Here is a 24,247-nt window from a genome sequence, read left to right as displayed (position 1 = left end):
AGTTTTGGTGTTGCTTGGCGCACTCGATTCGTAATCTTCGTGAATATGATGGAGGGTGTGACATTCCGCCCCCCATGCAAAAACCTCGATGGTTATTTATGTAAAACTTAAAATATTCTCTTTCTTAGGTCGATGGTACGACCTTAGGATATGCGAGCCTGACCGTTGAGAAGACAGAGCCTGAAGGGCTAAGTACAAAAGCCGGTCCGTTATTATCCACTGGTGTCATCAGTACAAGGCTCGGATTGTAGAAGAGTCAAAGGTCGTGAGCATTTTTTTTCTTTTTTTTTTCTTATCTGAAGAGAAAGACTTGTGTTTGGAGAATGAGCGATGCATCAGGAGTTTTCCCCGTGTTGCTGCAGCTGCGTGTAATTTGAAGCGACGGTCGGTGGGGCTTTACGTCGTGTACACATCATTACATATCAGAGGTCTGGCTGTGAAAAAGGTTAGGAACCCTTGCCTGAGGAACGGACGGGAGTATAGAGAGGAACGTTCGGTCGTACTGCGCTGGTACAGTCTAGTGCACGTCGCCTGTGCGTCGCCTCGTCTTCTGTTTGCTACCATTGATCGTTGAGCTCGAAGGTATACACGTCCCTTGAACAGGACGGTACGGTCCTTGAGCACACCGATTGCGCAACCCTTGGAAACGACGCTGCGATTCGAGCACGACGCCACGACCCTTGGGTATTATGATTCAGTCCTGGCCTTATGAGCAGACCCTCAGGTACCGAGCTCAATGCCCGATGATCACCTGAGGGGGTAGTATACTCGTGCTCGAGGGTCACTGGGTTAGGTAGTTAGAGCTGCTCAAGTGATCCATATGTTGGAAGGTTGATTGTCACGTTATAGTGATGATAAAGAACTGGTGTTGACGAACGGGCGGCCGGGGAAGTAGTGATGACAGTTTACCTTTCCGTATAACACTTGTAGATAAGGAGAGTGTGTGTCTCTTAGTGGGATTGCCTCTTCAGCCAGCTCCAGGTTGGGAGTGTTTTTGCCTATCAATGAGGCAGAATATTGATGGAAAGGTTAAAAGATTTTAAATTTTGCTAGAATTTTGTTTTCCCTCTTCAACCAGCCCTGAATTAGGGGTAGTTGGTACCTGTATATGATTGGTATTATTAGCGAGTAAAAGACACGGTCTCTTCCTGAAACTGCTTTTTTTAAGGCCATCTGTGTGGTTGGGGGAATTTTGCATCAATGGACTGGCGGTGCTCTCTGTACCTTGGCCCCTTAACCACCTGTGAATGAGAGATGCTCTGGCGTGCCGTGAGCCAGAGCATTGTCCTCTTTAATCCTTCGTCCTCCACTTTATACACGCACACAGAGAAAAAAGAGGAGTTACCTGATCACAGCTTTTGAAGATTCAAAACCAGTTTAATGACGTAGACAGAGAACAGTTCATCGAAAGAATGGAGGCATAGAATGACTAGAGGACATTACATGAAATCAAGCGAGGAACTTTTAAGAAAAGATATGAGCAAGTAATTTTGATTGTGGAAGAGTGTTGGTTGATGCAATGAACCGATTTGCGAGGTTGTGAATGTGGACTGCATACAGAAGTTTAAAAAGTATGGTAGAGGAGAAAGTTCATGGGATGGGGCCCCCCCCGAGTTTAGTGCTCCTTCCCTCCCATACTTTACAAACACTCACTCTTCACGTGCTGGAGTTTGGATGATCATACTTACAGACGCACAGAGAGTTAGTAGAGGAGGTCTAGAGGAGGGCAGCAAAGATTATACCAGAATTAAGAGAACTGAGTTACAGTGAGAGGGTTAAGACCATAGATTTGTCCACCACGGTTGAAGGATGAGTAAAAGGTGAGTTGAGCTCAACCATGAAGTTTCTAAACCAGTTTCATGATGTTGACTGTGAACAGTTCTTCGAGAGATGACAAGACAGAACAGTCAGAGGCCCCAGCAAGAACGAAGTTGAGAATACTGACTGTATATGGAATATGAAACAGTGACAGTCGAGAAAAGCCAAGATATGGGACCTCCACGAGCGTAGGAATCATTTCCTCCTACAGTACAAAGAGATGATTACAAGCAAGCACTTACCAACGCGCGCGCGCGCGCGCACACACACACACACACACACACACACACACACACACACACACACACACACACTTTTCCGTTTTTCTCCACGCTCTCCGAACCATTTCTTGTAAGAACTTTACGCAATGCCAGAGCATTTCAAAGCAACGTCTGTCCTTGAATTACCTCCGGATTCCAGCATTCGTATCGGTCGGGTATGTGCATGCTTCGTATTTCTCTCTCTCTCTCTCTCTCTCTCTCTCTCTCTCTCTCTCTCTCTCTCTCTCTCTCTCTCTCTCTCTCTCTCTCTCTCTCTCTCTCTCTCGTGGAGTGAGCCAGCAGTCACTTCACTGGCTATCAGGTTACACTCCATTGTCCCAGGTCGGTGCGTTTTCTCCCTGCCTCACCCCGCTCGTGGGATGCTGGCTTTTTTCACACCACACACCTCCAGTCTCACCGTCTGAAACGTCACTTGGGCAATACCTAAATATCACACGACTCACTGTTTCCGCAACCGTAGATTCTCTCGTGGTGGGTGCTACGCGCTACTTACTACCTCTGCTCCTCTTTTTTGGGGGCAAAATCTCGTCATAGGGAATGGTATGTAACACCCCCACCTCTCCCCCACGAACTCGTTCTCCCTCTCAGGGAAAAGTGGTCTCCAGTATTAGCATATAGGGCGATTGAAATTCACCAGAAATCTGGGAGAACATTGGCGCACATGGTGTTGTGGGTACAGATTAACCATCTCCTGTCCTGTGTTAATGATTGTCATGGGAAAATCCTAACAGCAGATAATGTTGTTACTATCATCACTACTACTGCTATTACTACCACCACCATCACCGCTATTACTCCTGCTACTACTGTTAATACTAGTAGTAGTAGTAGTAGTAGTAGTAGTAGTAGTAGTGTTGGAACGTTGGTAATTAGAATTATTGTAGGGACAACATTGCCAAAGGGAGGTGGTCATACCAGAGTAGCCGAAGTCAAAAAAAAAAAAAAGCGTGCACGCCACCCACCGCCTGTCTCTCTAAATCAACTCTGTTCTTTTTTTTGTTTTCCAATTTCCGGCAAAGGGGGGAATTTTCCGCGGAGTGTGGTGACTGTTAGGAGGGTGGGGTGGGGTGGGGTTTGCTGCTGGTAGCGGTGGAGGGTGTGTGTGTGTGTGTGTGTGTGTGTGTGTGTGTGTGTGTCTGTGGGTTGCGGGGCCAGCAGGAGCCTGGGTCAGTCGGTGCTGGGCTATGACGGTGAGCGAGTGTGTTACTGCGGGATCCCGACGACTTCCGACCACGCCGCCGTCGCCGTTGTCGTCGCCACTGCTGCCACTGCCACTTCTCCTCCTCCCCCTCCTTCTTGTAGTGAATCGGTGGCCACATGTAACCCCGCCTAGATCAGCGTTACCACAGGGGTACGGATTTCAACCATACGATGGGATTATTTATTCTCTATACTCTAAAAAAAAAAAAAAAAAAATTTTTGACTCTTCTCATCACCTGGACTTCGATGAAGGTTTCTATATAACTCCTGGTGCCACGCGCGTTGTCGAACTGACCTGTTTTGACCACATGGGATGATTTTATGTGCTGTTTGATTCCTGGGCTTCGTCCGTGGCCAAGAGATCTACATCGGACGTTGATTAGTGTGCGATATTGGACTCGCAGGGACGATGGATGAGGAGGAGGAGGAAGATGGGTTAATAAGCCTCGCCACAGGGGTGATGTGAGTCGCGTCTCGTCGATGCATCTCACGTGTTCTTGGTGGTGGTGGAGTCGCCTGCTCCTCCTCCTCCTCCTCCTCCTCCCTCCGTCGTCGTCCGCCCTGCAAAGTAACCGTAGCAAGAGCTCCGTGCGGAGAATGGCCAACCACACGACCAATACCACCGTCAGGTGTATGTACACACACACACACACACACACACACACACACGTGTGTTATATAATGGAGGGGAGTTGGTCAGGACGTTCTCACGCAGTGCCGTGCTGTGGGTGGCGCGAGGGGCGCTTGCGGAGAGTCTCGGGCCGATCGCGAAGAGCGCGAGGGGTAGTAAGGGCTTTCGACCTTCTTTCGCGCACGAGGGCGAGACACGTGAACGACGCGACGGTTCCATCCATCCATCTATCCCCCCCGCACCGCGCAACGATGGGGCGTGGGGCCAAGAGTCGTCAGGTCAGAGGCCAAAGCCATCATACCCTAGGGTCGTACTGTCGATGATAACAACCCCCCCATAAGGGTCGGAACGTCGTGCTCAATGGGTTTTAAGTTTGGAGCGGTACGCCACACTTTGTCCTGCCTCGTCTTTAGGGATGCTTTAGGGCGCGTCGTATGTAGGTGGAAAACACAGAATATTCTTCTCTTAGATCCAAGGAGTACCTATCCCTCACCCCAACCACCTGTTTGCAATAGCTCGTTAGAGACGGAGGTCGCGTGACGTTCCATAGTATTTTGCATATTAATGATCACTGTCGGTTGAGGTAAGATTGGATATATATATATATATATATATATATATATATATATATATATATATATATATATATATATATATATATATATATATATATATATGTGTGTGTGTGTGTGTGTGTGTGGGTGCGTGTGAGAAATATATATATCCTATTGGTGGTAAGCGTTGAGAAATTACTCATAATTTCGCCTTACATTATTTTTATGTTGGCTGACTGACTGTCCCCCATCGACGTCATTTTGATTTGCAATTCGTGTAACTTCTATCGTCAGATGACGAAATAATATCTTGGTGCTCAGGCTGACGATCTCTCACGTTTCTGGTCGGGATATGTAGCGTTTCCTGCTGTATTCGACTCGTCATGGGTGGGGGTGGGGAGAGAGAGAGAGAGAGAGAGAGAGAGAGAGAGAGAGAGAGAGAGAGAGAGAGAGAAAGTTTAACAATTGCAACGAAACTAACAAAAAAAAAAAGGTGATCATTTTCCAGGTTTTCTCTTTTTGTCAGAATTTCCGTCTCAGATTTGAATGATATATTTTTCAGTCGGTAAATGTCTGCGATTTTGAAGATATTTTCGATGAACCCTGAACACCTTATCCTCACTTACTGACCATAGATGGTGATTTAGCCTTTAACTTTAATCCAGGACCTCTCTCCTCTGTTCTGAAATGTAATTCAAATACTAATTTACTTCTAAACGGAGAGGCTAACATCAATATTTAAGATGTTAAGGTTTGAAGATGATTAATATCAAAGATATTTGATCAGTTTGAGCGTTTCTGTCCGTGTGAACAATGCAGGGAAGAGTTGACCTACATAAAGGGGTGAGGGGAGGGCTGCCATATTGGTACGGGCAGCTATGTAAACAAAGGAACAGACATGTTGTTATGATGGCCAGATTAATGCCCCACGGAGGCAGCCATCTTGTTACCATATGGCGGTCATATAAGGTACGTTCTGGGGAGTATATCAGGGGGTGGACATGATGGGAGCCGTAGGGGGTCATATCAAGGGGTTATTATGATGGGCAGGGGCAAGGGGGATGATGTCAAGGGGGTGAAGATAATGGTGCAGGGAGAGGATGATGGAAAAAGGGTGGACATACATGGTAGCCATGTTTGTACGGGGTGAGGATTACATGTCCGACATGTTGGTAAACTGAAGGGGATTACATGGCGGCCATGTTGGGGAAGGGTAGGGGATTATATAACAACCATGTTGATACAGCGTGTGGGTTGGGAAGGGGGGATTTCACGGCGACCGTGCTGGTACAGAGAAGGGGATTACATAGTGGCCGAGCTGGTACGGGGAAGGGGATTACATAGTGGCCGAGCTGGTACGGGGAAGGGGATTACATAGTGGCCGAGCTGGTACGGGGAAGGGGATTACATAGTGGCCGTGGTGGTACGGGGAAGGGGATTACATAGTGGCCGAGCTGGTACGGGGAAGGGGATTACATAGTGGCCGTGGTGGTACGGGGAAGGGGATTACATAGTGGCCGTGGTGGTACGGGGAAGGGGATTACATGGCCACCATGTTGGTCAGAGGACGCAAGGCGACGTAGTGTGGGGAAACCAACAAGAGTGATCAATTCATCCGTCCTGTTTATCTCATATGACTTTCTAATGCGCCATTACCTCCCTCTCCTGAGTCGAGTCTCTGGGGTTGGTAAGGGGGTGGGGTAAAAAGCCATCACTTGGTGGGGCGCCGGCACCCCACACCCCACAACGGAATAATAACAGGAGCAGTATAGTCAGTCCCTTGTCACTTATTAAAAGACTTAGGGTAGCGTCAACATATTTTCCCTCTTTCAGACTCTCTCTCTCTCTCTCTCTCTCTCTCTCTCTCTCTCTCTCTCTCTCTCTCTCTCTCTCTCTCTCTCTCTCTCTCTCTCTCTCTCGTTCACTGGATTCAGTCGTCCTATCGTGACGAATGGAACGGTTCAATACGAACTCAGCCGAACTTTTGTGACGCATTCGAGGTTTCAGACCGAATTTTACGTGACTATTGTAACGGGCCTGATGGTTTATAAAGCTAAATGCCACCGAACTGTCGTAACACATTTAACTGTAAAAAAAAAAAAAAAAAAAAAAAGGAATTTTAGAAGTTCGTTTTGGTGTCTTTTTTTGCATTACTAGTCTCCTTCCCCCCTTTTGGTGTTTCAAGTTTGCTTCTGAAACTCAATTTTGGGTTTTGCTTTGCTTTTTTTTTCACTTTATTTCGTATCACATTCTGGTTTATTTGTGCTCACCGTAGAGCAGAGTCTGGTTTACGTCAGCATGTAATCATTGTTTTCATAAGTGCTCGTCATTATAGATTTCCGATATGGTTTTGCACACGATTTAGAATCATTGACTTAATGTCTCCGCGCCTCCTTTCACTGTATTGTTTCTCGTCTTGGAATTCGTTATTCACATCATCACTTCTGGCGCTTTCATTTGTTACATTTATATATTTTTGCATATATATATATATATATATATATATATATATATATATATATATATATATATATATATATATATATATATGTATATATATATATATATATATATATATATATATATATGATGTGTGTATATATATATATATATATATATATATATATATATATTATTTATCTTATAATTGTCCTCTGCCGAGCTCCTCCTACAGACTAAGATTTTTCCTCAGACTGCCACAGGACCTTCATTGCGCCCACCCTCTTTGGATACCTCAGCAAAGGCCCCCCCTCCTCTCTCTCTCTCTCTCTCTCTCTCTCTCTCTCTCTCTCTCTCTCTCTCTCTCTCTCTCTCTCTCTCTCTCTCTCCACTCCGAACATTCCCCGTAGACAGACAGATGCCTTGAATCTTAAAGCCTTTCCATCTGCTCGCCATCAATTCAGATCTCATACTCCGAATTCCCTTTCTCTAATACCACCACGATCACCACCGCCACAACTTCGCTCTTGTTAGCATTCACTTTCAACCTCCACATCTTCTACCTTCATCCACACTCCCTCAAGGTGACTTCATTCGCTGCTTTGTCTTATCAATGGACAGTCTTACCGGCATATGCAGCAAGCAACAGTCCAGCCTTCCACCTCTTTCATCCCTCAGCCAACCAAACCCTGTTCATTTAACCTGCTCTGTAACCCTCCCCGTACCTCCCCTAGCTGCTCTACCCACAGAAACATATCAAACAGTCAGGGAGACAAGACCCAACCCTGTACCACCTCATCCTAAGCTTCCACGAGACAGCTCACCCGCCCTGTTACATACATATGCAGCTGTGTGTGTGTGTGTACCCTCCTCACTGCCTTCCTTCATATCTCTGTGTGTCAACATCACAGGCATCGAATGAGTTCTGTGTTTGATACAGTCGGTCATGCAAGTTCCATAACGCAGTATGTTTTAAGAGCTTAGATAATCCCATCGTATTAATTATTGTTTTGTTTCATGTGAATAGGTAGTGAACTAAGTTATAAGTGTTTGTGGACACGTGCATCGTAGTTAGTGAAGACATGTCCACCCCATTACAGCTGTACAGTGTCACGTATATGATTACACACACACACACACACACACACACACACACACACACACACACACACACAAGCGCGTGCGTGCGCGCGTCAACCCACATCCTGTGAAATGAGATATTAAGTCTTTTTTCTCGAACCATTCCCGGGAAACCATCACTTGTGCTGCGAACTGTACGGAAAATAGGTGTTCCAAGTGGTGTTGTGGCCTGTCGACTGAGAGACATTGCCATAGTTGTTGTGGACCGAGAGCAGAACCAAGGTCTTCGTGCGGGAGACCAGTGAAGAACCCGTCTCCTCTCCAGAGAGAGAGAGGAAGAAGATGTTGAGGAGTGTGGTGGGTAGTGCGCCAGGCCGGAGCGCAGTGCTTGCCACGTGTCTGCTGCTGTCCCTGTGTCTGGCCGGAGCCCAGGACGCCACTCCCAGGGCGAGAGGAGCCCAGGCCACCACTACCAGGGTGAGAGGAAGCCAGGTGGGAGGAACCAGAGGCGTGAGTGGACGTGGCGGTGGTGGGCGTAATATCGGTGGACGTGGTGATTTATGGGCGCGGAATGTTCCCCCTGCCGGAAAGGACAGGGGCGTCCCCACCCGCTACAGTACCTCTAGAAGGACCCCTCCTGGCTACGACGCTGCCTCCTTCATGCACTCCAAGTCGTGAGTATCCCTGGTATCCTACTGCTCTCCTTTCTCCATCACTCTCGTCTTGTAGCTGTATCGATGACGCCTCCTGGTCCGTGGTCGCATGGAAGGTGTCTATGTTTATTCAACTGCACCGCCAGTGGTCTGCCTGTTGCATTACTCACGTTTCGTAACGCTCTCTTTTTGTCCTCTTACCCAACTGGTAATCAAATTCTCTCTCTCATACCTTTTTTTTTTTTTTACCTCCCGTTTCATCATTACATACATTCACCTCCCTCTTTATCCTTGCATCCTCTCTCCGTTTTTTTGTTCTCTCTCTCGATCCTTCTACCTCTCCTCTCCTTTCCTTTTTCCTTGTAACATACAGCCCAGTTCCTCGAATGCTAACTTCCCCAGTGACCGGCATGTTGCATGTTGTTTTTGGTGGTGTTGGTGATCATTAAGCTTGTCCACGCCCTCTGTTGACTGTCTGCCGCGTTATATATGACGGTAAGTACACTTATAAGATAAACCCGTAATTGAGAACTGTTTAGAGTATATGAATGATGTGTTCATTGAATATTTATGTACGTAAAAAGAAATGATGCTCGAGGCATCAGGAGTTGGTAAGTATTCCTACTTCTCATTATTGGTTATTCGATCATTAATCGTGTTTACAGTAGTGAATGTGCTTTTACACATTCCCACTCAAAACCCTTAAGTGTTAATGATTAATCATGGACGAGATGTCCCTGATTAACATGATCCTTACGAGACACCAGTACCTTAATTAGTGGACTTTTACCTGATAGGGGAAGGCTCTTCCGCAGGTACAAGGGCCCAAATTAGAGACATTCACCTGAAAAGGAGTAGCAGGTCTCCTCCAGAGGTACAGATGCCCCTAATTTGCGAAAAGGCGCGGGAGAGAAGCACCGCGAGACCCCCCAGCGAGGGGTATGAAGACCTAGCAGTGTACTGAGGGGGAGCTCGCCGAGCATTGTGGTATAGAGCCACAGTGACGCTTGATTGTATTTCCCGGGCACGCCGCCGCTTGTGGATCGGTGTTTATTGTTGGAAGTAGCGATCCTGCTTACGGAGGCGGCCTCACTGCCCAGCAAGGCCTACTGCCGCTGGGCATATGTGTCTGTCTGTGGGCTGGAGAACTGGGTAAAGCTGAAGGCACTGGTGGTGTAAGGTCGGGTGGGCGTAGGGAGAGGGTAAGAGAGAACAACTCTCTCTCTCTCTCTCTCTCTCTCTCTCTCTCTCTCTCTCTCTCTCTCTCTCTCTCTCTCTCTCTCTCTCTCTCTCTCTCTCTCTCTCTCTCGTAGGTAATACAGGTATTCGGCACCCACCGACTAGGTAGGCTCTTCCGGTACTACCCGCCTGAGTATCGAGAAGGGTTGGTTAGTGACGGCTCTGTAAGCAAGCCACCAGCACTTCAGTGGCTGACGAGTTGCATTCCTTTGGCCCAGATAGCTACCTTTTTTTCTTTCTTTCTTTCTCTCAACCACACCCACACTTGGGCAGGTGACATTCAGTCCGTATGCATAACAGACCCCATCTCACACTGAACACTCGAGCGTCATGTACCTTCACAGGACTTGTCCCTCGTAAATCAACGTTTACCTGCGGGGGGCACTACCCGCTAGCCCAGCCCTCTGGTAAAACGTTCGTCCCATTAAGTAAGCGCTGGTCTTTGCCTATAGTGAGTCACCAAGAGCGTCGGCCTTCCCCTACCATAGCAGGTGACAACTACAGTTGATCGAAGGTCGGGTGATGGAGAGGTTGGGGGGAGTGAGAGGGGGAGAGAAAGGTATATATCTGTCTCTCTGGACGACGACGTTGGTCGGGTTTTTGTCTCGCCGTCCGACACAGACAAGCTGGAGCTTGGTCTCGTTTATGCGCCCCCCCCCCCCCCCCCCCCATCATCGCAATCCAGGCCATCGCTAGAAAGGGGGGGAGGAAAGGGAGTCAAAAGACGAGAAGGGGGTGGAGAGAGAGAGAGAGAGAGAGAGAGAGAGAGAGAGAGAGAGAGAGAGAGAGAGAGAGAGAGAGAGAGAGAGGGTAAACCGGTGGTAGAGGAGGGGCGACGGTGCGGGAGAGGAAAGGTGGGTGGTTGTAGTGGAGAGGGAGATCATAACACCGGATGGTTGTTAGAGTGGAAGGTGTTTGAAGATGGGGAATGGTTAGCGTCAGAGTTGAAATGTATGGTTCAGGAAGAGGAAGAGATGTTTTGAGTTGGGACATATGGTGAAGGATTAGATGGTGGTAGAGGAGGGGCGTATAGTGAAGATGGAGGAGGGGATGGTGTTGAAGTATGGATGTCTGGTGAAGATGGAGGAGGAGGAGGATGTGGTGGTATTAAAGTAGGTGCTAAAAAGAAGGGAAGACATCGTAGAGCATCTGTCGTAAGACGAAAAGGTAATGTTAGAGTAAGCCATGACATTAGAGGGTGTTACAAGGAGGGAACATTGTCATGGGAGCAGGAGACGGAGTTGAGGGGGTCGGTAGGCGTGAGAGAAGACTGATGTAGCACCAGAGGCTGCAGAGTCAGAGGTGGAAGAAGAAGAAGAAAAAAAATTGTAATCGCGATTGATTTTAGTCGATTAGGTAATGTAGACACTGAAGGAGGTGAGGGTGGTATGTCACAAGGTGACGTGACGTAACTCTTCTCGTAATGGGCCGGTAGGACTGTGGTACTGGCCGATGTGAATGGCCTTTGCTCTGAAGAAAAGGAGGATTATCGCGGGAGAGACAAAAACTGGCTTTGATTCAAGTACTTGTCAACGCTGAATTTCTTAAGGCTGCGTAACTGGTTACTGGGAGAGAGAGAGAGAGAGAGAGAGAGAGAGAGAGAGAGAGAGAGAGAGAGAGAGAGAGAGAGAGAGAGAGAGATCATAGAGGAGATAAAGAGTAAAATATGGGTGGTAGAAACATATAGAAAAAGTAGACTGGTGCGAGGGAAATATAGGAGGGAACGAGAAAGAGATCGAGTTAAGGAAAACGAATGAAAGAGAAAGAAAAGTTACTAACCTTTGCGGAGGCCCGTAAGTGTATTCATGGTGGCAGGAGGCAAACACACACACACACACTCTCCCACTGTACGTGCTGTAAGGATGTTCTCCCACGCACGTTACCCTCCTGCCTAAGAGACAGGCCTCGTACAGGGAATTGTATCATGGGAAAGCCACTTCGACGTTAATATATATATATATATATATATATATATATATATATATATATATATATATATATATATATATATATTATTTATTTATTTTGCTTTGTTGCTGTCTCCCGCGTCAGCGAGGTAGCACAAGGAAACAGATGAAAGAATGGCCCAACCCACCCCCATACACATGTATATACATACACGTCCACACACACAAATATACATACCTATACATCTCAACGTATACATATATATACACACACAGACATATACATATATATACATGTACATAATTCATACTGTCTGCCGTAATTCATTCCCATCGCCACCCCGCCACACATGAAATAACAACCCCCTCCCCCTCGTGTGCGCGAGGTAGCGCTAGGAAAGGACACTAAAGGCCACATTCGTTCACACTCAGTCTCCAGCTGTCACGTGCAATGCACCAAAACCACAGCTCCCTTTCCACATCCAGGCCCCACAAAACTTTCCATGCTCCACCCCAAACACTTCACATGCCCTGGCTCAATCCAATACATGTATATATATATATATATATATATATATATATATATATATATATATATATATATATATATATATATATATATATATATATATATATATATATATATATATATATATATATATATATATTCGAAAGTATTGTTATTTCCTGTAGCTTAATGACTTACATGTACGTAGTAGAAGAGAATATCTTGTTATGGATGATTATAGCAACAAATGTTACCGTATAATGATGATTAGAGTAATGATAATGATAGTAAAAATAATGATAATGATGATAATAATAATAATAATAATAATAATAATAATAATAATAATAATAATAAGAATTATGATAATGACAATGATAACGATAATGATTATAATAATAATGGTAACGATTATGATAAATATAATGATAATTTCGTTAAAGATATGATATATGTCACTGGGACATGACAGGAAATATATTGTGAATAAACAGTAGAAATAAAGAGTACGTTTTTGATGGGAATATGGATGACGAAGAAAGAAATCTACCTTAACCTTCAGTAATTAGTAGAGCGGAAGGGCCTTCAGATTATAAGTGGTGGGACTGGAATACAAAGACGTCGGGACCGGCAGTTGGTACAGAAAGGCGTTGGAGACGAACAGTCGGTAAAGATAAGCGTCGGGGACGAACAGTCGGCAAAGAGAGGCGTCGGGGACGAACAGTCGGTAAAGATAGGCGTCGGGAACGAACAGTCGGTAAAGACAGGCGTCGGGGACGAACAGTCGGTAAAGATAAGCGTCGGGGACGAACAGTCGGTAAAGAGAGGCGTCGGGAACGAACAGTCGGTAAAGATAGGCGTCGGGGACGAACAGTCGGCAAAGATAAGCGTCGGGGACGAACAGTCGGTAAAGATAAGCGTCGGGAGCCAACAGTCTGTGAAGAAAGACCTTAGACTCAGAAACGGTCAGGGATAAAACCCACCAGATAGTATAAAGCGAAGAAACAGATAAACAGACTAGTTTGGCATACTTAACAGACGTGTAAAACAACAGGTTTACTGCTGATAATACATGTGTAACGATAGAGTAAACGTCAGGAGAGTTTTATACCTCTGCTGAAGATGATGTGATCTAGCCAGTCTGACCCTACAGGTAACAGGAGACCTAGTGGTCCATGACGAGGTTATCTGCTTTCACAATGTAAACTGTGGAAGGAACAGGATAGTAAAGCTGAGGGCACCTCCCGACCCACCTCACTCTCCGGCTCAACGGCCGGCAGAGGGAGAGGAAAAAAATATGAGAATAAATGTTATGAAGGAATGGAGAAAGTACACTGATGTGGAAATGTTATAGGAAGGTGGTCTGTCTCGTCTGCCGGGATGTTCAAAGAAGCGACGCAATATGAACGCTAGTGAGTGATAGAGTAAATTATATAGTCATGTGAAGAAACACAAAGAACAGTATCATCCTAAAGATCTGAAGAAGAAAAAACGCAAAAGAATAGCAGTCGCTGAGGAAATGTATGAGACGCTGAGGCAAAGGTGAACTGTGAAACTTGCAGAACTGGTTCCATGTGTCACATGCAGTAACAGAGGAAGAATGGGATATGATGGTGGTGATGAATGGTATGATTAAGGGAGCCTAAGCTTAACACTGGTCACTGGATCAGGCAGGTGCTGGCGATTGGATCAGTGGAACCAAGAAGTGTTATCAGTTAATAGCCAAGTAACGAATCGTGGTGCTCTTAACCAGTTGAGAATGTTGGGTACTTATAAAATGAGATAGTGTTATGGACGAAGTGAAATTCAACTCATGGGTTGGTTGGTTCTTTGGGCTGTAGGCTTGTCAACTGCCAGGGGTCCGTAAGGGCGTCATCGACAAGCTACATCCACCAACTGAAAAACCTCCAACGCCTTCTTCAGGTGTTCAAGGTTGATTCTTAGAACACATGCAGTCTCTCTGTACTTGTGGCTCATAGACAATAGGGATGAGGACGCCCTCCAAGAGAAGTGCCAGGTAAAGAGAAGGATATGCAACTGAGTTGAAAAGAATGACAAACAAAAAAGAAATGAATAGAGAACTAAACTGAAGAAGAAGTGTAGCACAAGAAGAGGCGCGACTGGCGAGGATCCCGGTACTTACTTGCCAACTACGCCCGTGAAGATTATAACGGTTCAGAATTGGTAAATGGAAGGAGGCGATTGTCGTAATATATGTGCCAGAATCATTGACCCACTTAATACTGCAGCACGACCCTTCAATATGATGGCTTGGCCATTGACCTGACCCGTAAGGTTCAAAGTGAAAGGCCAGACCATCGAACCTACCCGTCACACCGCTGTGTTCTAGGGACAGAACACAGAATCAAGCATAATTTCTTTATTATTATTATCATTTTCCAAATACCGACCATCTGTCTAGAACAACTTGGAAGACGTGCTCAGCTTACTCAGAGAGGCAGTTTAACTGGCCATATCATAACATTATATATAACCAACACTTCACGTGATTGACAACGAAGTAGTTTCGTTTCAATACAAGGCTTTATTCTTTTCTTCTTTTATCTCATAAGCTTTTCATCCCCAAACCTCACAAGATCCCTTGAATCCTCTTCTGAGTTCTTCAGCTCCTTAAGAAATCCGTCCCTCCAGTTGCCCCCAAACCTGTCCCTTTAGTCAGTACTTCAAAAAAACCCTCCAGCAATCCCTCCCTCCCATATTATCAAAGTCCCAAAAGCCCTTCCCTCCAGACAGCATTCAAAAGACCCCTTCAACACTCCCTTCTGAGACTATCAAGAGCCCCCAGACCCGTTCCTCTAACCAAGACTCTCGAGAACTCCCGTCCAACAAGCCTTTCTCAAATTCTTCAGCTCCTTTAAAAAGAAAAAAAAAAAACTCGTCCCTCCAGCCAAGAATGACATAGCTCAAGTCTCCAGTCACCTGCCCTGGATATTTGTTGTGTACGCGTCCAGAATGGAGGAACCGACCATTTCAGGTGGGGGGGGGGGGGGGGGGGGTGAAACAATGCGAGTACCCTCAACCATTCTCATTAAACTAGTCTTGGTGAAAGTAGTTCGTTCCGTATCAGCTACTCTGGAGACACAAGACTTTATGAATTCACAAGCGTAACCTTTCACACAATGTTGTTCTCCCTTTTTTTCCTCCTGACAATGAAATCAGTCGAGCTACCATTGAACGACTCTCAGACTGGCACATTACGTAACACTAAAGACAAAGTATGGTGGCAGGCGTACACGGGGAGAGTGTGCATATTGAGTATATTTATATATAAAAAAAGAAACAAAGATTGCTCTAATGCCCATTTGTCATTGAAGATCACGACGTATGTACTTTCAAAGGAGCCAAGATGATAAGAACGGTTTCTACAAGGGTGACTCCCAAGCCTTTAATGAAGTATATACAGAACGCCAGAAGCCAGATGGGATATACAGTGTGAATCCTAATCATAAAGCAAAAATAGATACGTGGATCCGCACGTTGATGCGAAGGCTGGCAGAGTGTTTGGTAGCGGGAGGAGGTGGCTCAATAACGACGATAATCTGAGGAATAAGATAAAAAGATGTCATTATGTATGTGATCAGATCCCTCTTGTCTGATATGGTCAGGCCCTGTGTTGACAGGACGGGATGCCAGCGGAATACCAAGGCAGGTCCTGTTTCCTAGTGAGGCGGGTGAGGGGTGACGATACGTTTCTAGGGAGACCGCTTGAGCGTCAGGTAGGGCGGTGCTGAGGACGACCTAGAAGCGTCACGTAGGGGGGTTGCTAAGGACGACCTAGAAACGTCACGTAGGGGGTTGCTGAGAACGACCTAGAAGCGTCACGGGGGATGAATACGACCCTGGAGCATGACGGGGGTAGAAGAAATAGGAGCGTGACAGGGGTTACAGACAATCCAGGGGGAGTAACAGGGGTTGAAGACGCCTCAGGCGTGACGGAGGACGGAGGATAACCAGGAACGTGACGGGGCTGAAGACGACCCCACGGACAACACTCTGGGGGTGAGGGAGGGAGGGAGAGACACCACGGAGGAGGAGGTCGGTGTCTGGCAGCCTGGAGTAGCCACTTCCGGCAGAAGCGAGATGTGGCGGAAGTTATCATGGACCACCGGAAGTAAGTACATGACTCGTCCGCCAAAAAGCCAGAATTTGCATGATTTTTTTTTTTTTTTTCTGGTACTGCCACTGTGAATGATTGTATGTATGTATGACCAACCAGGCGACAGGACCCCTTCTCCGGGGCTTTCTGCTGCTGAGAGACTACGCTACAATATGTAGCAGCGAAAGGATGGACTCCTCTGAGGTGCGAGGCCTCGACGAGATTGTACTCCAATGTTACCTCTCCCCAAAGCGACTTTTCACTCGCGGCGTAACCTCGAGCAGGTGGTGTCCAGCAGTGCCATATATATATATATATATATATATATATATATATATATATATATATGTTTCATCATTCTAAACACTTAGATCGTCAAGAGGTTTATAGATTGTATTTTATGAATCTTAATATTGATTACTATTAGATTATGCATAACATCACCGGGATACTACAGTGGTCATCACACGATGCCAAGACACGTCTTACACACTTCATGATGCCGTAGGAGAACACTAGACTATATATCCTCATAACACCATACAGTATGGCCGCACTTCGTCTTTAACACCATACCGGAGGGACGAGACACCATACCTTGACAACCAGGCCGTTTCTGACACCATACCGTGACACCAAGCTGTGTCTGACACCATACCGAAACACCAGGCTGTGTCTGACACCATGCCGTGACACCAGGCTGTGTCTGACACCATGCAGGTGAGGTGGGGTGGGGTAGGGGGGGATCCAAGTGTGCATATCATCGTCCTCGGGTGGACCAGACAGAGCGTGACTCCCACCGCTGCAGTTCCTCTATTCAGAAAATTGCCCCACACGACCGCGACCGTGTCACGTGAACCCGTGTGTCCGTTTGTTTGCCTCACACGTTTGGCTGTGCGTGCATTTGTTGTATAAGTGTGCTAGTGTATGTATGTTTGTTTTCATACACTTGTGAGTCTTGTCACAAACCGTAACTTGAAAATCTGCTGAGGAACCAACAGAAGACCTTGGGGGATGTCAGAAAGAGGCGAGGGCTTCGGCGCCGGAAGTATGGTGCGTTGAGCGATGCGGTGTGAGTACGTAGCTGGGGGTTAACGGTAGATGGAGCTGGGTTTGCATGTGGTGGAGTTGAGGTTCCGGTTTAGGTGGAGGTAGGGCTGGCATTTTATGGGTGGTTGAGGTAGGGACTGGGAAGTAAGGTTTGTTTGAGCTGGGTGTAGGATTTCGTTGCAGCTGGGGTTTTTTTTTCAGAAGGTTTACGATTTTAGGGAAGAACTAGGGTTCATTGGAGCTAGGATGAAGGTTTTGGTGACTTAGATTTTAAGGGGTTAAGGTTTGATGGAACTTAGGTCGGAGATTTTTGGGGATAGCATGACAGCACCAATTAGTTTGGCTGCGGTGCCGACGACCTTGGGTAGAAACGGAGTGTCGAGATTAAAGGTTTGTGGTGGAGGAGGTCTCGCTGGGGGTCAGTTGTGGAGGAAGTTTTGTTAGGGATTGGTGTAGTTGGGGAGGAGTGGTATAAGGACGGCCGCTGAAGGCTTGTAGATGGTTGCGAACGTGGAGGTAGAGCGGCAGACAGGCCAGCATATCGATAAGGTGAGTAAGAGAGGAAGTGTGAGGGAGATTCATGGTGAAATTAGAGAGGTTCGGGCGCAAACCGGGGTAGAATGGTGGAGTTGGGGAGGAGGTTGCCTCATGAATACAAGAAGAAGGGAAGGATAACGTTTGTGATCCATCCAGCTGTTGAGGTTAGTGGGATGGATAACCTCTGTTCAGTATGGCTTGAAGAAGGTTTCTTGCTCGCCTGGGGAAGAAGGGGGCGAGGTTACCTTTGTTTGTCAGAAAGAAGGGGTACCTTGCTTTGCTAGAAAGGGAAGGGGATACTTTGCCTGAAGAGAGAGGAGGGGTGAGGGTCCCTTTCTTGTCAGAAGAGGGTGGTAACTCAATAGCGTAAAGAATTCTAGAGTGTATAGCTTGCGACTTGGTGGGGTTAACCAGTTGCTGGGGCTGCTTGTGGTAGGGAGTTGATTAATCAGGCAGATTGGTTGCAGGTGGTTGACTCGCGGTTGGGTTTGAATGACAGGGAAGGGGGTAGTTTCAGGAGGAGGTAATCTTACGGGAGGCATTCTCACGAGGTAATGTTACGAGAGGATTAGTTTCCCGGGGTGGGAGGTACCTTGTGATGGGGATGTTCCAGGAGGGATAATGTTCAAGGGGTAGCATAGGGAGAGACAATCTTGCGGTGGTGGTAGCTAGTTCGTATGGAGTATGTTCCCCGCTGTAGTGCGAAAGGTGGTAATTTAATCATTTTATGCGGGAGGTAATTAGTAAGGGAGTGCTTGATTATAGTTCTCAAGGGGTAACGGATGAGGAGGGTAGCTTGTAGCACGGGTGGTGGCGTGTGGAAGGAGGAAGGTGGAGTTCTTGTAGGAAGGGTGTTGCCTTTTTGGGGAGGATGGGTTGAGTTCTTGTTGGAATGCTAGTGACTAGAAGGATGGGAGGAGCTTGGAGTGAAGGCAGGCGTGAAGAAGGAACCTTGATCCTCTGTCTCATGGTGTTGGCGGTAGGTGTCAGGTAGCTGATATCTCATTGGCGGTTCCGATGCGGTTGTGGCACCACAACTACAACTCTTTCGGGACGAGATATATCAGGTGGCAGGCGTTGACTATGACGAGAATGGCACGGGGTAACACCTTCCCGATATATCGGTCCAGGTCTGAATTACGGTTGGAGAGAGAGAGAGAGAGAGAGAGAGAGAGAGAGAGAGAGAGAGAGAGAGAGAGAGAGAGAGAGAGAGAGAGAGAGCTACTGTGATGACCGCCATCTTACAGCTGGATTTTAAGGAAATGAGGATGATTCCGTGATCTTTTCTGAACCAACTACATTTGACCCTCTTGTGTGGTGGTACAGGAGGAAGACCAGGCTGGGGGTAGGCGTTTGTAAGGATGGGGAGGTTGAAAGTTATGTAGTTTCTCTGCGCTCAGGCGCCCGGAGCAAGAGTGTACCCCTGAGTGGACGAAGAGTGTGGAGATGTTGGCTAAAAGACTTGATAGGTGGTACTGACATGTTTAGTTTACCGTTCAACGTGACGACTAGAAGCTTGGACTACCTGGAGAGGACTGAGGTCTAGTTTTACACTGTGGGGTGGGACGAAATTCATGGTAACGTGGTTGCAAGTGATATGGTTTGGGAGGCTTTTACAGGTGGCCCAGAGAGCTATTGACAGCTATCAATGGTAGAGTCGTCGGTGTATTTCCATCGAAAAGTTGCGTACATCAGGCCATCATTTGTAAGGACGAGAAGATATTAGCGGGTACATCTTCGTGTCCTTGGTGAACCTCACACGCAAAAGATGTATAGATGAAGGCTGCTCGGAAGCGTATAGCATGAGGATGCTTCTGAGGAAGTCTACTGACCATAGAATGACACTTTCTGAAGCTCAAAGCTGATGGCTTTGTTGATGATTGTGTTATGGTTGACTAGGTCAGAAGCTTTGGTGAAGTCAACGATTTTGAACAGGACATGACTTATGGGTCTTGCTTCTGCGTACGTATTTTCCGATATATAAGGCTGTAGATGGTAGATGGGTTCTTCTTCTTGCTACCAGACTACTGAGGGTTTGTGGTACTGGCAGTATCTCTGTAAGCCTAGCTACACAAAACTTTCATATTAAGCTGAGGATTGGGAAGATGGTAGTAAGTCGTAACTTACAAAGAGATTGTAGGTGTAATGACTTCGGTATTAGGGAAAGATACGAAGTTCTCCAGTCACTCAGACATTCTGATTGCTTTAGAGAAGCACCGCTAGTGGATCAGAGAGGATTTAGCCAGTTGAGGGTTGAACTCCTGATAGAGTTACATAGACGAGTCGGTGGGTCCGCTGAGGCGCCTTACCTTGAGGCTGTGGAGCCGTCTGGCGATTCAGATTCATGTAGTGACTCAGGTGGGTGTTAGGGTTGGAAGGTGGGAGGCAGGTAGTGTCAAGGTGGAGGAGTCTATGGCTGATGGCGGTGGCGTGATTGTCGATTGAGTTGAGCCGCATCGTGGCCGGTAAAGTCGATCTCGTCGCCACGCGGTTGCAGGAGGATGGATTTCTCCGTGTTCACACCGCCTCCTTGCGCCAGTGTTCCATACCACCGGCTGATGGTGAGCTGTTCCAGAAGTGTCGTGGTTTGGTGAGGTGATCAGATTTCCTCGCAGCTTGTATCTTGCCGCTTGTTCCGGAATGCCTCATAGAGGTCGGGAGTGTTGTGACAGGAGGTCCGTTCCCGTAGCGGCAATAGCCTCATACGTCGGGATGTGATGCTGGGCACGTCAGCTGGGTGTAGTCATACAGATCCCTCGGAGAAGGAGTGATTTAGGGTTTCCGTGATAGTGCTGACGACATTGTCCCATTTAGTTTCTGTGTAATTCTCTCTTAGTACCTCACCTCAAGGGTATCAAACAATTCTTCCCGTCCAGAGTGACGTACTGAGGAATCGGTAACCGGCCTGTGTGTGTGTGTGTGTGTGTGTGTGTGTGTGTGTGTGCCTTGACATTCGACTCCTGATGTTGGATCATCGCGGGGCCGCATGTGTGCGCTTGTGTCCAAGTGCGTTTGCTGGTGAGCTTTATGTACATTAGTGTGTCTGTGCTTGAATGTGTGTTAATGTCTGTGTTGTGTGTGTGTGTGTGTGTGTGTGTGTGTGTGTGTGTGTGTGTGTGTACCAGTATATATGTACAGCATAATGGTAATTATTATGATAATGACAGAAAACACAAGGTAGAGATAACAGTTATAATACCAATAGTTCATTGGCCATCAGAGACATTGCTAATACATGAACGTAGGTCCAGATTCGTGTTACGAATGCGTGCGTTGTCCTTCGGACTTCAGGCTGGCCTAAGCTTCCAGCTATACCCGCTCCGAAATAACTTACGTTTTTCTGAGTGTAATTAGGTTGATAAAGTGCTGTACGAAAATTATAAAGCGATATGAGAAACGGTTTAGAGCACGGAGCAGTATATGTGTACGTACGTATTGTTGCCTTGTCAGTGTAGATCAGCTGAACTTAGCATCAGTTGTACCTTAACAGGTAGTTAACTGTAACGGGATGTGGCATCGCTGGATGTTATGATATGATGTTGAGGCCTTTATCTGCCGTATTGTTTAGGGATAAGGATTTGTGAAACGATATCGATAAAGGCCATCGAAGAGGAAGTAGAAAATAATGCAGATTTGAGTAGTATTGACCACAATGTGGATGTAATATACGACGAAAACGAGATGGCACAGAGTATGATCATTATGCTAGTAGATGTAATGAAGTAGACGGATAGTAGTGAGGGATGCATATCCTAGGGTAGATCTCAAGGGAAAAGGCTAATGTGTTGTCCTTTGAGGTGATTGTAAAGCAGAGGGGTCCTGGTGTCCTGTGAGGAGTCTGTTTGACTGGAAGGTTACCACGTGAGACACACGCACTAGCCTACTGACTACTGTCACAACTTAAGCTATACTCAATACACTTTCCATCTTCATGTTCAGGTCGTCCCACGAAAAGGTTTTGGATCCTCCTTAACGGTGGAAAGGTTCAGATTACGTGTCCATATGATCTCAAAAAGCAATTGTCCATATAGATGAGGGACTGTGTGTTGATTGAGGAGATGCGGAGATGAATAACTGATGCCGAGAACAGCGATGGTACGTATGTTAACCTTGGGGTACACCATCCAGGACGGTCATACAGTAAGCAGGTGTGGAAATACCATTAGGTAAGGCGGGAGGAACAACTTGGTAGGTGTGTGTATGTTACAGCTGGATGACTTGTAGGATGAAGATTTCAAACTGTATCTGTAAACCTGGAAGTTTCGTCACGGTAATCCGGTGTTTGTTTTCCCAACCAGGGAGATGTGTTCGCAGATAAAGAACCCAGATTTCTGATGCATGTGATTATGTAAGATGTCATGGGTAAAGTTCACAGAGTTCATGCTTGAGACAGACAGACCGGGAGGCTATTCATGTGTGAGCTGATGTGAAGGTAATGTGGTGCTCAAGGCCAGAGATCGGATCACCTGAAGAGAGATTAAGTATAACAGGTTTACAGGCGTCGACGATATCGATTTCATAAGGAGGGGAAAAAAATAGCGTTGGATCAAGTATAAGTTCCTGAGGAACTCCATATTGTACTTGCATTTGAAGGAGGGTTAGTTAAAAGAGATACTTTTTCCCCCGATTTTATAATCTTTTTTTAAGGTTATTATTCTGACCTTTTTCCAGTCGCTCTTCACAATCACAGCCCTGCATTCAGACGGATGCAGTACGTTGTCTTGGTTAATGTTAACAGATGCTTTTTGAGAGTTCACGGTGAGCCATATTGATATTTGAGTGATGCGTCTAGGGATTGCAACATACTCTTCAGTGAAGTATCCGGGTCGATGTTGCGAGTTCGGCTGCCAGCTGGTCGGTTGATTGGTTAGTTCCTTTATTTGGGGGATATCGTTCTAGGAGAAGTTTTGCGTTTACAACGAACGTGCATTTGCTTGCGTGTCTTGATGCGTCAGTGCTTACGCAGGCGTCCATAAACACATACATGCACTTGCCGACTGAGGCAGGGCTCAGAATATAAGGGCCGTATTATGTGTACAGAATGTACGTCTGTACAGGTTATGAGGTGAACCGTCTTGAAAATTAGAACCTATATCTTACATACTGGTGATGATGTATTGATTAATGAAAATGAGGAGTAAAATTCTCTCATACAGAGATATAGTTACGTACGTTCACACACACACACACACACACACACACACACACACACACACACACACACACACACATATATATATATATATATATATATATATATATATATAACCATACGGTTAACTTAGAAAGTATACGTGATGTCAATTTTGCAAGAGACTGTTGATAAAGGGTTTCAGAATAACCTCGAATGAAGAAACACGTAAAAAGTATTCAGTGAACGAATGAATACGCGAGTGGCCAGGAATGAACATATTTGTAGAAACGCGTGACGTTGAGTAAATGTGACTAAGGAATGAATCGGTGGAAAGCAAAGACGCAAGAATTGAGAGAATTAGCTACACATGGTGTACCCTCTATATACATGTGCATTTAGCCTTTGTGCTCAGAACATATACACATTTCTGTACCCCTCCCAACCTTCACAGTTCTGTAAGGAAAGCCTTCTCTTATAGTATGGTATAGTGTCATCTCTAGCACTGTGTATATCAATGTATATGATTGTATTCTTGTTGCTGGAGTTTAATACATAGTGTACCTTACTGTAGTTTCATGTATTTTTTATGTCACTTTAGTTACATGCGCTGTGTGACTGTAGTTTCATACATTTTTAAGTATGGCTAGCTTGGCTGTACTCTCCTCTGTAACTTGCTAAACAAAAGAGACGGAAATGCACCGTAGGAAGACATTATGATCCAGTAACCTAACAACCTTTACCACACTCCTCAGCAACAGACACCTGCCACTCACTGAATAGGAATCCATTATTGGCAGTATTGTCCACACCGCTGGCCTGACATAAAGCCCATGGTTCTCGACATATATTTTCTTGTTAATTAGTAAACATGATAGAAGAATATCGCCTTAATGAAGACATTAAGGATCTCTTTGTGATCGTGCCATCTCCATTTTTCATCAACGCCTGTTGGGCGATTATTCGAGATCCGGTATCGAGAATAATTTGCATATCAAAGGCTTTGTGAAGTGGGTTAAGATGGAGAGCTTCAGCTTCATTGGGCACTAATGCATGCAGTAGACACACACACACACACACACACACACACACACACACACAC

General features: G+C 46.1%; 1 protein-coding gene across 1 annotated transcript in view; it reads left to right on the top strand.

Moving 5' to 3' along the window:
- The first annotated feature begins 3,295 nt into the window (after nt 1-3,295).
- LOC139756349 (CD109 antigen-like) overlaps nt 3,296-24,247 on the top strand; it is a 140,432-nt gene continuing 119,480 nt past the window's right edge. Inside the window, exons 1-2 of the mRNA XM_071675715.1 lie at nt 3,296-3,450; nt 8,211-8,677. Coding sequence (XP_071531816.1) covers nt 8,346-8,677 — 332 coding nt within the window. The 5' untranslated portion in view covers nt 3,296-3,450; nt 8,211-8,345. The remainder of the gene's footprint in view (nt 3,451-8,210; nt 8,678-24,247) is intronic.

This window comes from Panulirus ornatus, chromosome 21, assembly GCF_036320965.1.
Source record: "Panulirus ornatus isolate Po-2019 chromosome 21, ASM3632096v1, whole genome shotgun sequence".
Lineage (NCBI taxonomy): Eukaryota > Metazoa > Arthropoda > Malacostraca > Decapoda > Palinuridae > Panulirus > Panulirus ornatus.
Note: the sequence above shows the minus strand (reverse complement) of the source record. Positions and strands in the feature narration are given on the sequence as shown.